General features: G+C 37.5%; 1 protein-coding gene across 8 annotated transcripts; it reads left to right on the top strand.

Moving 5' to 3' along the window:
- Positions 1-333: 333 nt before the first annotated feature.
- On the top strand, positions 334-8,481 carry LOC120103898 (ATP synthase gamma chain 1, chloroplastic-like). 8 transcript variants are annotated; one of them, XR_016396448.1, is made up of 5 exons: positions 334-1,677; positions 7,665-8,001; positions 8,111-8,171; positions 8,251-8,345; positions 8,445-8,481. XR_016396448.1 is itself a non-coding variant. In XM_088704374.2 (2 exons), exon 1 carries the CDS (start codon positions 546-548, stop codon positions 1,671-1,673), a length of 1,128 nt encoding a protein of 375 aa, XP_088560500.1. In that variant the 5' UTR covers positions 334-545; the 3' UTR covers positions 1,674-1,677; positions 5,971-6,346. The 8 variants fall into 8 exon arrangements, 4 of the variants coding, with proteins under 4 accessions (XP_088560500.1, XP_026656950.1, XP_088560502.1 ...); XR_016396449.1 differs by having other exon boundaries at positions 8,251-8,327; XR_016396447.1 differs by having other exon boundaries at positions 8,251-8,481.
- The last annotated feature ends 6,203 nt before the right edge of the window (positions 8,482-14,684 follow it).

A 14,684-nucleotide genomic window follows, 5' to 3' on the forward strand; every position in this document is an offset into this window, starting at 1 on the left:
AAAAAGCTTTAGGCATGATTTACTCCTCAATTGTATTCTGTTGCTCTCTCACCACGGAAGGAATTAACTTCTAACAACTTGATTTGTTCCTTAGTTGTCTTTTAGTAGTCTCTCACCAGTAATGGAATTGATTTTTAGCAACTTTCGAAGTAGTTTCATGCTAATCATTATATATTTTTCCGATAAATCTTAATATTTTTTATATTCCACATAGTGCTCAACGTGGATTTTTTATTTTTCTACCCTTTGATGTACTAATTAAATTTGGTATGGATGGCATTGAGACAATGTGAGGGAAGGGAATGCCGGAGCGGATTAGTTCAAGACAGCAGCCTCTCCAAATGCCACCACCACTCGCCAACTTCCCCTTTCCCAACGGTCAAAATCCTTTATCCCCAACCCAATCCAAACCCCAACCCACCACCCCTTCCCTCCACCTCTCATTCCCCTGCTCTCCCCTCTTTCCCCCCCTCCTCCTTCCTCTCCCAACCAAGCAAAAACTCTGAATAAAAGAGAAGAAGGGGGCCTCCAAAAGCTCTAGAACCATGTCCTGCTCCAATCTCACAATGTGGGCATCTCCCAGACCCTCGCTTCGCCCTGATTTCGACTCCCTTTGTTCCCGCTCCCTCATCGCCCCCTCCCGGCTCTTCTCGGCATCACCTTCGCCCTCCTCCCACCGCGTTCCGTCGACCGCCGTCCATTGCGGCCTCCGCGAGCTCCGCGGGCGCATCGACTCCGTGAAGAATACCCAGAAGATCACCGAGGCCATGAAGCTCGTCGCCGCCGCTAAGGTCCGCCGAGCCCAGGAGGCCGTCGTCAGCGGCCGCCCCTTCTCCGAGACACTCGTCGAGGTCCTCTACAACATCAACGAGCAGCTCCAGACCGAGGACGTCGACATCCCCCTCACCAAGGTCCGCCCCGTCAAGAAGATCGCCCTCGTCGTCGTCACCGGCGACCGCGGCCTCTGCGGCGGCTTCAACAACTACATCATCAAGAAGGCCGAGTCCCGCATCGCAGATATCAAGAAGCTCGGCCTCGACTACACCGTCATCAGCGTCGGCAAGAAGGGCAACACCTACTTCCAGCGCCGCCCCTACATCCCCGTCGACCGCTTCCTCGTGGGCGGCAGCCTCCCCACCTCCAAAGAAGCTCAGGCCATCGCCGACGACGTCTTCTCCCTATTCGTCAGTGAGGAGGTCGACAAGGTGGAGCTCCTCTATACTAAATTCGTCTCCCTCGTCAAGTCCGACCCCGTGATCCACACCCTCCTCCCCCTCTCCCCCAGAGGTGAAATCTGCGATATCAATGGCGTGTGCGTCGATGCCGCCGACGATGAGCTCTTCCGGCTCACGACCAAGGAGGGGAAGCTGACGGTGGAGCGCGAGACCGTCCGGACCCCGACACCAGCCTTCTCGCCGATCCTTCAGTTCGAGCAGGACCCAGTTCAAATACTTGATGCTCTGCTGCCGCTGTACCTCAACAGCCAGATTCTCAGGGCCTTGCAGGAGTCGCTGGCGAGCGAGCTCGCTGCAAGGATGAGCGCGATGAGCAATGCAACGGACAATGCCATTGAGCTGAAGCGATCCCTGTCGATTGCCTACAATAGGCAGCGGCAGGCCAAAATTACTGGGGAGCTCTTGGAGATTGTCGCTGGTGCTGACGCCCTCACCTAGTCTGGTTTGGCTTCTGGACTTCCTCTTTTGGCTCTTACTTTTGTTTCCCCTCTAAGTCTTATTTTTTGGCGGTTGTTCCTCAATTCATTCCTGTAAGCCTGTTTTAAGAATGATCGTATGATGATAGAACTTGTCAGGACTCAGGAAAACTACTGTCATAATCTTTATGAGAAACCGAATTGTGGATTCTAAATGGAGATTGTATCCTCCAATTATCACTGTGTTTTCTTCTTTTTTTTTATCCGTTTTTGCACTAATGGTTGTCTTTATATTCTCTGCATGCTTTCAGATATGTAATCTCCTTGAATTTGTTGATTACATGAGTCATTAGGTATTGATGAATTATGAGAATTTTTTTCATGTCATAATTTAATCGGTAGTAAATATAAACTGTCTAAATTGTTGATGCCTACATGTGATGCATTGTAAACCGGAAGAGTTTAGACCATTGCTTCATGCCCTTTGCTTTTTGTAGTTTCTGTTGTCTCTCTGAAAATGTACTCTAGATGTTTTTATGCAATTTGAAACCGACTTGTGTTCTGGTCAATGATATTCTGCAGCTGATAGTATTCTCTGTCTGTAATGGTTCTTTCAGAGTTTTATTCAGCTTGGCATTGCCTACAGAAGTTGAAAATGAGTTTTATCTGTTATATACTTTCGACATCAGAAGTTCAGAACAGACTTTTAGAATCCTTGGAATGACGTAACACAGTTCATAATCCAATTTAGTTGGAAATGATGTACAAAGAAGTACTGCATATGCATTTGGTAGATTATGTTTTCTAAAAAAATGGGGATTATGTAAGGCTAGTTGAATCCTGTTGATTTACAGGAATGTCTTTATGTAAATTCAACCGCTGTGTGTTTTGTACAGTCACAATTGAAATAGCAAAGCTGAAAAGTTCTAAATTTTATTTTCTACAGGTTCAATTTCAAAATTCAGGAAGAAAGTTATTCCAATAAACATAGATATAGAGCTGGAGTGGTTTCATATCTGTGATGAGTAGTAATTCAGGGAGTTTAGACTGACGCTACCTGTAACATCTATATCCAATCGAATATGTTTGTGATTGAGTGCATTGAAGTCTTTTAGAATCTAGGAAGAACCATTTTGTTGCAGTCTGTTGGAGTTTTAACTTAGAAAAAAAATAATTTTTAAAAAATAAATATATCGGCTTTATCTTCTAAATTTTAGATGGTTTAAAAACTTTAAAACTCATCCTTTTCTTTAGACGCTTCTTTTAGAAGAGTTGCGACTCTTCTGAAAAGAACATTGTTTCTAGTTTCTATTAGGAATGCGATGTTTCTGAAACATCGCATCTTTGGAAACACTGCACCGTATCAGTCACTGGACAGAGTCTATAAATAGGCTCTAGGTTTAGTATTTTGGATAACTCAATTCACATTACTTCTCTGCTTCTTGAGGCGAAACAACGATTTTTTCTCTCCTTTTTCTTTTCTCTTCTTCCAAACCTCTTTCAAGTTTTCTTTTTCATCTGGACAACTGAAGAAGTCGGTCAGCTCAAGCTTCCCTAGCAATAATGCTCGTTAGAGGAGGATCGGGCAGTCGGATTGTTGTACCTTGGGGACGAAATTGCCGCAAACCTGTACGTAGGGGTGAATCACATTCTTAGGGTAGTGTATATCACATTCCTCGATCTAGGCAAGCTCTTTTTAATCTTCTGTTTTTTTTTCTAGTAGATTATTCTTTTATAAAATAAAGATATAGTAGTTTTAGGCAAAATATTTCCAACACAATCATCATTCCATGGCATAGATTCTATCAATATGTAAAACCATGGTTAGGGAATATTAGTACCTACATTACTTGAAATAGATTCCAACCTGAAACTAAGTTGGGATATCAGATATCAGATGAAGTTACAAAGATCTGATCTTTGATCAAATTATGGAAGAACATGGTTCTAAGGTGCACTGATATGTAATAGATTTAATGGAATAATATGTTCTTTTAGTAGATGCCGACATTCCAGTAGCATTGCTGATTGGTCTTTCAGCCCTTTCATCTCTCCATCAAGATCATTTCTGGTAACGGCACATGACTGCAGACAAACACAAAAGAGTAAGGGAGTCCAATTGGTTTTAAGGTGAAACTTCGAGAGGCTAATGACAATTTGGGTCAAAAGTTTGTAGTTTATGATGGGGATTGGGGAGGGCTGATTTTGGCTATAGTGGATGGTAGATGCAAATTTACATTATAGCAATCCTTGACCATGGATTTTCCTTTGCTTTTGGTAGTAGCAAGCTACAAGAAGGCTTGAATACAGCTCTTTTACAGTTTATGGCATTGGTGATTTTTTCATCATATTATATGAAAAAACAATCCTGGAGGTCTCGATCCATGTTATGTGGATAGGTGAACTATTAAGTCCATAGTTTTCATTATGTTGATGATGCACAATGTGAGCTGTATACTTGGTGCCAGTGCCTGCTATCCAAGTCCTAAATGTTCGAAAATACATCCTCCAAAAAGAGTGCAATGAGGTGCCTTAAGTATCTGCGCACAAATTTAGACAGGTTGACTATTGGGCTAAGTAATTGCTAGCAATTGGTGTTTGAAAAATATATAATATATTGCAGTTATCTTGATCAACCATGCTCCAGTCAACTTTCATAAGGCAATGAGAGATTTTTCTTTTTTTTGAGAGAAATAAGGAAATGAGGTTACAAGAGTTAATTAGAACTCTAAATGAATGTAAAATAATTACAAAACAGTGAAGGTTTATATGTAAATGGAAAACTAGGCCTGAGTCCAGCCTGGAATCATATTGAATTGCATACAGAAACATGATTGTAAATTGTCTATTTGTAAGAAGGAAACACAAGAAGAAAGAGAAATCATAGAAACTTAGAGTAAGTTACTTATAATTGTATTCTGAAAAGAAGCATGAAACAACTAAGCTATGCAAGATGGAAGGACCTTAACTGGAGACTTAGAATTAAACTGGTGTTGAAGCATTATTGTAGGTTGATTAGTTAAAAAAGGGGATCTGTTGGGTTCTTTTTTTAAATTTCTAATTGTTAAGTCAATCTATTTCCGTACCCATTTTCTGAACCACTTTACTTTTGTTTTTTGAGTAAATAAAAACCGCTTTACAATTAATTTTGATCTCTTTCTGTTTGTATGATTCCAATTTAATTATGGTCTTTAGTCAAGCAGAATAGGATATCATAGAGGATGACAGAGAAAACAGAAGAAGGAACTTGTCTGAGGATTAAAGGGGTTTGAAAATTGTGATTATTTTGAAAATCTCAAATCAAATTGCATGTTTCATGGCATACTTGTTACCAACAAAACATTGATCTGTTGGCAGCAAAAGTCTTTTTTGTATAAGTTCTAAAATTTAGATGCAGAATTTGCCTCAAACAGATAATAAAAGGTGTTGACATTTTAAAGTTATAGGACCATGGGATACAGGTGTCCTGTTGTACTGCTTTCACCCGCCTAGCTCTGATTCTTCTGTAGAATATGCATGTAACATGTCAGTTTTCGCTTGCATGGAGAAAGTAAAAGATGCTGTCTCAAATCCTAATCCTGATGTTTTAAATAGAAAATTTTCACTTTTATAATCTAGGATCAGTAAGGAACCCTTGGGATTGGAGTAACGATTCAACATAAACTTGAGGATCTTTCATCAGTTTAGGTTAGTGGTTTGCTAATTTTGCGCCTCCATTTGCACCTACGGAATGAATCTGATGAAGGGTTATGAAGTCTGATATGTTTATAAACCTCATTGCTTGTTTCAAGATAATGAACATATAATTTTTGATACTTAAAAAAATAGCTAGATAGTTATAAGGGAACACTTGGAGCCTGTTCTGCTAATGTATATATTTGTTATATTTTCATTCTTTTGCAATGTTCCGACTGTCCTTGAACTCGTTAATATCTACCAAAATTCTCTCCCCAAGGACACGAAAGCCTCCTTGATTACTTTATATGTTCTACTTCAATTTAATCACCTCCTCTATGCCATATGATTGTTGTACCTAAATTTCTTGCATTCCCTGCACAACTGAGTGAAATTACGGAGTCCTGTGTATGCAGATGGTATTTTTGTTTTCCATCCATTCATATTGTTTCACAAATTTTTACATGATTATGCACAGTGCACACGACTGGTTCCCTGCATATAGCAAGTGCCTTTTTTTAATTGAAAGCTGAGTTATTAGCTTGACCAAAAAAATGCTGAATTATCAGATAATGTAGTGATCATGGATGTTCCTTAATTCCCATGGATGTTCCTTAATTCCCTCATTGTTAAAATTCTGGAAGGTTTGATAACAACAGGATTGGAATGCTTTGGCTACACAACAACATTCAACCATATACTTCTACTTCACCTTATGAAGGGGCGTCAACAAATCCTCAGAAACGGGGACATCTTTTCATAGAACTTGAGGTTAATAGACTAGGAAAATGTTGGTATCCATTTCTTGATTAAAATCTGATTGCTTCTTGTGCCTTCACGGTGCTTCTGAATTTTCTTTTTAGAAATAATTATCTACATGAATTTTCCCAGCCATTACAGTTCCACTTCACCATGGTGACCTGTGTAATTCTACTTCTTGATAGCCAATGTACTGTATCTGGCTGCAAAATACTTAAATATTGCAATGGTTAATACGAAATAGTATAAAAAATTTTCTCAGCACGCTTTCTCTTATCTTCACATGATATTCTTTCCACTAAATTGCATATTTTGGTCTAGAATCAACACAATCAGGATGGAGTAGAATGGAACTCTATTGGAGGCTTTTTTTCCTTTTTTTTGTGAGGAAACTGGAGGCTATAATAATTATTGATCAAATTGGTCCTCGGATCACTTCATGCATGCCATGAATTAGATATTCCATCCTATTCAACAGAATCCCTCTTCTTCCCTTTAAACATATGAGGTCATTAAGATTAGGACATTCATATATGTTTCTGTCATCTATCAAAGCCCTTAGATATCATGCTCAAGGCCTGGCAGAAAGGTAAAATATCCACTTTACAGGCCAATGAAAAGAGCTTACCAAGGATCACATTTTCTTGAAGAATGATTACCTATTAATTTGCAAGGCAAGGCAAGCATAATGCTCAATGGATGTTGGAACAAATGATTTATCTCAATAGCCTTCTTTCAGAGTTTGTGACAGTTGGCTTATGAATGCCAGACTGAAGAATATCTTAAAACTTAATTCCTAATTTTTTGTGGAATGTAAATGATACCTTTGCTGCTCTACGGACAGCACATCAAGAAGGGAATAGAACAAGAGATGTCTAGGTAGATGCTGAATTAATTTTCCCTTTTTTCATACCCGTGGCATATTAAATCTTTTTTTTTTTTTCAGAATGTTATAAGCTCATATATGGTACCTTGCTCGGCCATTTTCCACTTCTCTTGACAACAAGGCCTATCAGGGTACTATTAGAATCAACCTAAAGCCACATCAGCCGTGTGGCTAACCAGATGGTGCAGGTAAAAACTCATATTCTCCAATCGAGCCATAAATCACGCTCCATGCCCCCTTGAATATGCATCCGCTTGCAAGTAATTCATGTTCAAAACATGCTATTGTAAGGTAAGTTGACTTCATATAACAAATTAGTGTATGATGTGCATGGATCCGATTTACCAATCATGAGCTGACATGTGGCATTGAGAGAGGGAGGGGGGGGGGGGGGGGGGAGTTGGATTAGTCTTCCTAGGCCGGGAGATTAAGAGCTCGTTTAGTTCGCGGGAAAATAAGGAGGAAAAGTGTGGTCAACGGAAAAGTAAAGAGATGCATCTTGTTTGGTTGGAGTTTTTAAAGGAGAGAGATAGAAAAGTTGTATTTCTATAGAAATATAATTTCCACGTTTTATGAGAAAGCCTTTCCAATGAGAAACATAGAAAATTTACTTTCTAATGAGCCGAAAATCAAAACATTTTTATTTTTTTCCCAAAAAGGCCCCTCAAATCCTCCTCCATTGTACTAACTTAGGCCCCACTCATCTTCTCCGGCTCAAAGGAGTTCGATTTCTCTCCACTTCTGAGGAGCAGATGAAGGCCAAAACCCTAGCAAACCCAAAAGGGCGAAGGCGAGGGAGGCCGAGATCCTCATCTGCGGTGGCGGCAACAATGGAGGCGACTACTCCCACCGGCGATCTCACCGTCGAGTTCGACCATGTCTCCTTCCTCCCCCTCCACTCCATGTCCTCCGATCCCCCCTCCCGCTTCCAAAATCTTCTTGAAGCCGAGGATGGCCGTGAGCCCGCCCTCGAACTTGATGACGGAGGAGCGAACGACAAGGACTGCATCCTTAGCCAAGATTTCTTCAGGTAGTCCCCCCAGATCAATGGAGTTTTCCTCTAGTTTCTCTACTAATTCCATTTTCCTTCAAATTTCTTGAAAAAAATGGTTTTGAAATCGTTTGATTATTCTTTGCAGCACTCCGGATTACATTACACTAGAAGGACCACAAATCGTCAACAATTTCGAGTTCAATAAGGTGAACTTTGGATTTCTTCTGATCTAGGTTTTTCCCCAAGCACTGATTTGTAAATTTTCTCGGGTCTTTCTCTTTTCAGGAGAATATACCTTGTCCCAGATCACCGGAGAAATCGATCAATGGCTGTTACTGCTGGTGTTTTTTGTTCTGTTATCAGTAATAGGACTTTGTTTAGTAATAATTTCACTGTCCTTGTAACATTCAATCATGTTCTTTCTTGGAGATGGCTCCCCATGTAATTCACTGTCCACCAATCTTCAATGTTCTGAGCAGGGTGCTGAAGTCCAGCTGGATGCTCTTGGCCCAGAAACTCGGGGAGGCAAGTCAATACAAACTAGGTCACAGAAGAAAAGAAACTATGTTTCTCAAAGAAAAAAAATAAAGGCAAAGAGAAGAAGCCTTTTTGATCTTATATAAGAGGGGCAGGTTTGTGAATCTAAGCATTAAATCAAGGATCCTTATTTAATCCAAAGCATTAAAGACCCAATTTTTATTAAGGATATAGTAATAATTACACATAATTTTTTTCAGAAAAGTGGATGGTCAATCAAATATAAGCGCTCTGAAAATCTGTCACTTTTCCATGATCAACCAAATATGCCAAAAGTACTTTTCTAGGCATCATCTTTTTAGGAATCTGCTTTTCAAGAATCATATTTCTTTGAGAAAAGATGCTTCCCGCGAACCAAACAAGCTCTAAGAGTATTTTTCATTTGAACTCAAGAGTCCATATCTATAAAAAGAGCTTGATGTACCAGTTACGAATACTACACCATACCATGCAATATGATACTCTCTACTTTTTTTATTTCAAGTCTTATCCTTCTCTGCTGTTCTCTAAAGCCCTTTTACTCACTTGAGCGTTGGAGGGTACTATAAGAATCAACCTAAAAACGCATCAGCTGTGTGGCTAACCAGCGGTGCAGGTAAAAACTCATTCTCCAACTCCAGCCATCCGTGCCACTTGAATATGCATCCGCTTGCAAGTCATTCATGTTCAGTTATGCAGCTTATGCTCTTGTATGGTAAGTTGACTGCATATAACAAATTGGTGTGCTTCATGCCACCTATATCATAAAAGGCTTTTAAAATTTTTTTAGAACCATCTCGTTAGAAATTAAAGAAATAACGGTAACATTACAAGGCTGGTTTTGGCAACTGGAGTAACTTTCCTTGGTTTATTTATTGACCCCCGCCTTGGTACATATAATTCACCGCCACCCAGTGCCCACCAGGGAAAAATGGCTTGATGCTTGGGTGTGCGAGCGTGTATTCGTTGGGGAAGAGAGACAAATTCTAAGGTGTGATCTAGAGGCGCAAATAAGCCGATTTGCTCGCGAGCTATTTAAGCTCGACTTGACTCGGCTAATACTGAGCTCGAGTCAAGCTCGAGTAGCTCAAACAGTTTTTCGAGCCAAGCTCGAATAGCAAAATATTCGGCTCGAAAGCTCGCGAGCTCAGTCGAGTATGGATATGTTGCGCCGCAGGCTCGACATTTAGGGAAGGACATATTGTAGTCAAATAGCAAGTAGGGAAGGACCACGTCAAATAGCAACATGCCTGGCTCCCCTCCGATCGAACAACCTTTCTCCCCTAACTCCCCTAAAGCTAGAGAAAACCGGCCTCGTGAGATCTTTTAGGAAGTGGAACAGAGTTAAGAGACGATGTAGGGGACCGTCCGATGCTGCGACCACACTCCTAATTATCTTTTGGGTTCGGAAGTCGAAGGTTAACAAGTTGTAGGCCCGCGGCCTTAAAGGAGTGGAGAACTATACACTCGATAGCGATGCTCGTTCATGTGCGAGAGATGATCCAATTTAAGGAGTCTCAAAACAAAATCTAGCACATCTCCTAGTCGTTTTTCTTGTCTTTTGATGCAAAGTACGTACGTTGCAGGATCTACAAAACATCTCACTACTCCTTTAGCTGGATTTCCGCTTACAGTTTGATCAGTGGACTACTTTGGCTCCATGAAGTTCTTGGCACTCCTCTACAGCATATAACGCAAATAAATTGTTACAAATTAAAGTAATGATCTGTTGAACATGAATCCACGGCTCCCCAAGTCTTCCATGTATTGCACGATGACCAGCCTCCGTTGTGGCCATGTACGTAGCATGTCATAACTAGTCTCAGGAGTTTTTCATTAACTGTTAAATAAGCTGCTTTTGCAATGCGAGCTTGGATCATAAAATAAAAATGTTAAGAATAAAAATATGAGAATGCAACATTATTCGCATCACAGTATGTGTATGAAGGAACATGATTGCATCATTGATGAGAATGTGTATGGTATGCCACCAAAAAAATTGATGGACTATACGTGGTATGTTATCTCATAAGATTCCATGATCGGCGGGATGTACATAGCATTTCATCCGAAAAAGTCGACGAGATAGCTATGGTATGCGGTCCATAAATATTTATATAACTTGTTGGATTGGATTACGAATATAGCATCTAACTCTCATTAATTAGTCATGGTTTACACCCCCCCCACCCCGCTAAAAAAAAAAAAAAAATTCCCATCGGGTCAGCAAATGCCATTTGGCAATTGAGGCAAAACTATGTTTTGTCTGAATTCTAATCCTTGGTTCAATTTTCCCACACTTATATTGTGTACAGGTTCTCCGCCTGCAAATTCTTGCATTTAAGCAGTCAATGCGAAACTCAAGTTTCCATCAAAAGAAGATTATGAATGTAATGTTTTACAAGTTACAACCACATGGGCCTCTCCATGACTAAATTAGTGGCAAAATAGTTATATAACATAACGCCCGGTTCTTGAGGAAGTAAATTTGGTTTCCTACCAAAAATCAAGGAAAAAAAAGTAATATTTGGCCCGTAAAACTATGAGTTAGACCAAGCCCATAGGGGGCATTTGGTAACCCCAACAGATTCACCATGGTGATCTAAGATCTTCGGTGATTTGAATGCTGGGATGATTTGATCTCCAGTGATCTAAGATCAATATATTTGGTAGGCCATGGTCCAGTAATTAAAAATCTCCAGGTATCCATGAGTAACTTGTTTGGTATGGTACCGAGATCTAAGATCACCGACCACATAATACCACAAATACCCCTGATATATCTTAGATAGATTTTTTATGTGTTTTTAATTCTTATGAATAAAAAATTTAAGTCAATATGCTAATTCCTATAATAGCTCCATAATTTTGTCACATATTCTACTTTTAGTAGCCCTTATCATATATTTATTAATCATATAAAATATATTATAATAAAATATTAATATATTTATCAATATATTAATTATTAATATATTCTATAAAAATACATTTATTACTCCTACAAATTATTAATCTTATAAAAATATGTTATTTTTTATTATAAAATTAATATTTTTATTTATACTTATAATAGATTTTTTAATACTAATAATTATTTTGATTAGAAAAATAAGGTAAATAGAAGTAATATATTAAATATTTTTATTATATAAATATAAAATATAATAATATATTTCCACTATAATTAAAATTATCTTTCAATAATAATATGATAATAATATGATTAGTAATATATTATAATATAATATATAATATTAACATAATATTATATATATATATCATTGACATAATACATTGATAGTATATTAATATATCAATTTTTCTGCTAAATTGAGGGGTATTTTTGTCTTTAATTTTCAACTCAAAATCACTGTCCTAGGGTGATCTTGGATTTCTGACCTTTAGGACGGGTATCCCATCTTTGGGTTGGACGGTGATTTGAGGAGTGGAAGTGATTTAAGATCACCGCCACGTAGGATCACCATAGTGCAATCAAACACGGTGATCTCATCACCTCCACTCACATCACCCTTGATCCTAGGACGATCATCCCATACCAAACACCCCCATAGTGTGTTGGGCAGACGTCAATAAAGAGGGTGACGAAGTGTGAGCCTGAAATATTGTAGCATGCTTGCATTTGTAGTATGCACGTGTTCCAATTCTTATTGCTGGAATATCTTCTTGAAAATATTTATAATCATTTAATTGATATTTATTCAAGAAATAATTCAAAAATTCTCAATTTCCATAAAGTTCTAAAAAAATTATCAATAGATGTTCTGAAGTACAAATAAATTTTTTAAATTTTGTTGTCATGCATTTTAGAATTTCAGTAATAAATGATTTTTTTCCTGATTTTAGATTTTTTTTTGAGAAATGTTACTTAAATGTAATAAATATAGAAAATGATTGATAATTAACAAGATGAATTCTAAAATTCCATCTTGTATTTTTCTTGTTAGTATATAATTTTTTGATTTTCAAGCTATTTTTAAAAAATTAATTAAATACTTTTGTGATTCTTTTATCTTCTTCTAGTTTCGTTTTAACAGATTCGAGTCAATGGATTGAAAAAAATCTTGTTATAGCGGTCAATAACAGTTTCAACAATTTCTAATTTATGTTTCTATTATAAACACTCAGATAGCGGTGCACCATTTTTTTGTTTTTGAAAATACAATGATTATTGGTATCGTGAATCGAAATAGCTCTCTTAGGAGAGGAGAATTAACCATTGGTCCAAGGCTAACTGATAGAGAAAAAGTGCACTTGCTCTCTCACAGAATGAGACTTCAAATTTATCAACAAAACTTATCAAAGTGAGATCCTTGAATGAATAATTGGATCCTGAAATATTTAAATCTAATAAATCATGTGTTTAAATTTAATTACTTTTATATCAAGCAAAGCCTCTCATACCACTCGGTACAGGACGTACTATACTGTATTTCGAGAAAATTAGTATAAAACACATATAAGTAGGTACAAGTTCCATACCGCCCGTACCGAGGTGTAACGTCCTGTATCGAGGCGTATCGGTGTGTACCGAGGCGTATCAGTGTGAAAATTGAGAAAATGAGTAAAAAAATTATTTTGGTGCAGAAGTATACCGTACCGTACTATATCATACCGAACTGATAAGGTATTAATATGGTACTGGATATCAAGATTGCGGACCTTGGTATCAAGTGATTCTATTTTAACAAGGATAGAATGGATAAATCATTTTTCAGTATTATACACATGGCTGATCATACTTTAGTTGCACTACTTGGCACCCTTCTCTATGTGGGCAGGCCCTTGCTTCAAGTAATGGTGCTTGCATGTCTACTGTGTTTCTATCTAAAACTAAAATATAGATATTTGAGTAATGATGTATGCTCACATATATATATATATATATATATATATATATATATATATATATATATATATATATATATATATATATATATATATATATATATAGCCATAGAATTCAAATTTGGAATAGAATAATTTATAAAAGTTTATTTCAGATCAATTTATGTTTCTTGTTTAATGAAAATTAGTATTAGGCATGTGTCATGCATGTGAGTTTAAAGGGAAAAAAATATATATAAAGATAACAAAGTGGCAATTTGGTATTTGCTGTAAAAGTAGAGTTAAAATTGGGAGGAGTTCTGGTTTGAAAGAACAATTAGAATGTTTTCAGATTAGACAAATAAGTACAAGAAAAATGAGGGTGGGGGAAAGCAGAGGAGATTTCCCTTCAAGTCCACTTCTCTTTTCACACAGCATTCAATAGAGAACTTGAAGGTCTCAAATGTCTTTGTTCTTTTCTTTTTCATTTTTAAGCAAAAGCATCACAAAATTTTGTACTACTTTCTCTTCATTAATGTGCTTGCACAAGATTAGAAGTGTTTTTAAATCTTTAAAGTATATAATAATTTTGAATTTTTGTTGATTGAATTATTGAAGCACAACTATTAGCTTTTATTTTAAAAATAAATTATTTTTATGATGATGCTGCCATCATATGGGATGAAACACTCTTCCATGTATAAGAAAGGGGAGCCCTTCCATAAATTCTTGGTGGTGCAAGTTGAACCCAAGGCAAACCGGGTTCGGAATATAGATTCCAACTAACAATTGATTTGCTTGAAATCACATTAGCCATGGCTCTATACCCACCACAAAGATTTAAGTGGAAGAGAGAGATGCGAATCATTTTGAGTTCAATAGACCTAGATTTTATTACGACTATAATTATTATATATTTCAAAATATATTTTGTTTCTCTTTATGTATCTATTTCACAATGGAATCTACGTTACTTCAATCAATTGACAAGCAGTCACCATGAAGGCACATCACTAGCAATTTTTTCCTTGGTTTTGTGGTTGGTAGGGTTTTAACAGCAACAACAAGCAATCGACATGAACCTAGAAAAATTTGCAGCCCTTCCAGCCATGGTTAATTTGAAATCATAATATACTCAGATTGCGGTCAAGATATTTCTCATTCCAGTTCTCAAAAAATAAAAGATAAAATTGTTTGATATTGGATGTGAGGAACCAAAAACGACTTGTGTGGACCGCACCTTACAAGCTATTAACCATTAAAATGCTCATCGAACAATACTTTTGTAGGATTAATTTCACCAAAAACCTCACAAAATTCTACAAGTCCCCAAACATAGGATGATAGGAACCAAC

Source organism: Phoenix dactylifera, chromosome 9, assembly GCF_051530095.1.
Source record: "Phoenix dactylifera cultivar Ajwa chromosome 9, Ajwa_hap1_PhDact_Kaust_v1.1, whole genome shotgun sequence".
NCBI classification, from domain to species: domain Eukaryota; kingdom Viridiplantae; phylum Streptophyta; class Magnoliopsida; order Arecales; family Arecaceae; genus Phoenix; species Phoenix dactylifera.

Bases quoted from the DNA above. Each gene is read 5' to 3' on its own strand.
- LOC120103898 (XM_088704374.2), top strand. From the start codon at position 546: ATGTCCTGCTCCAATCTCACAATGTGGGCATCTCCCAGACCCTCGCTT.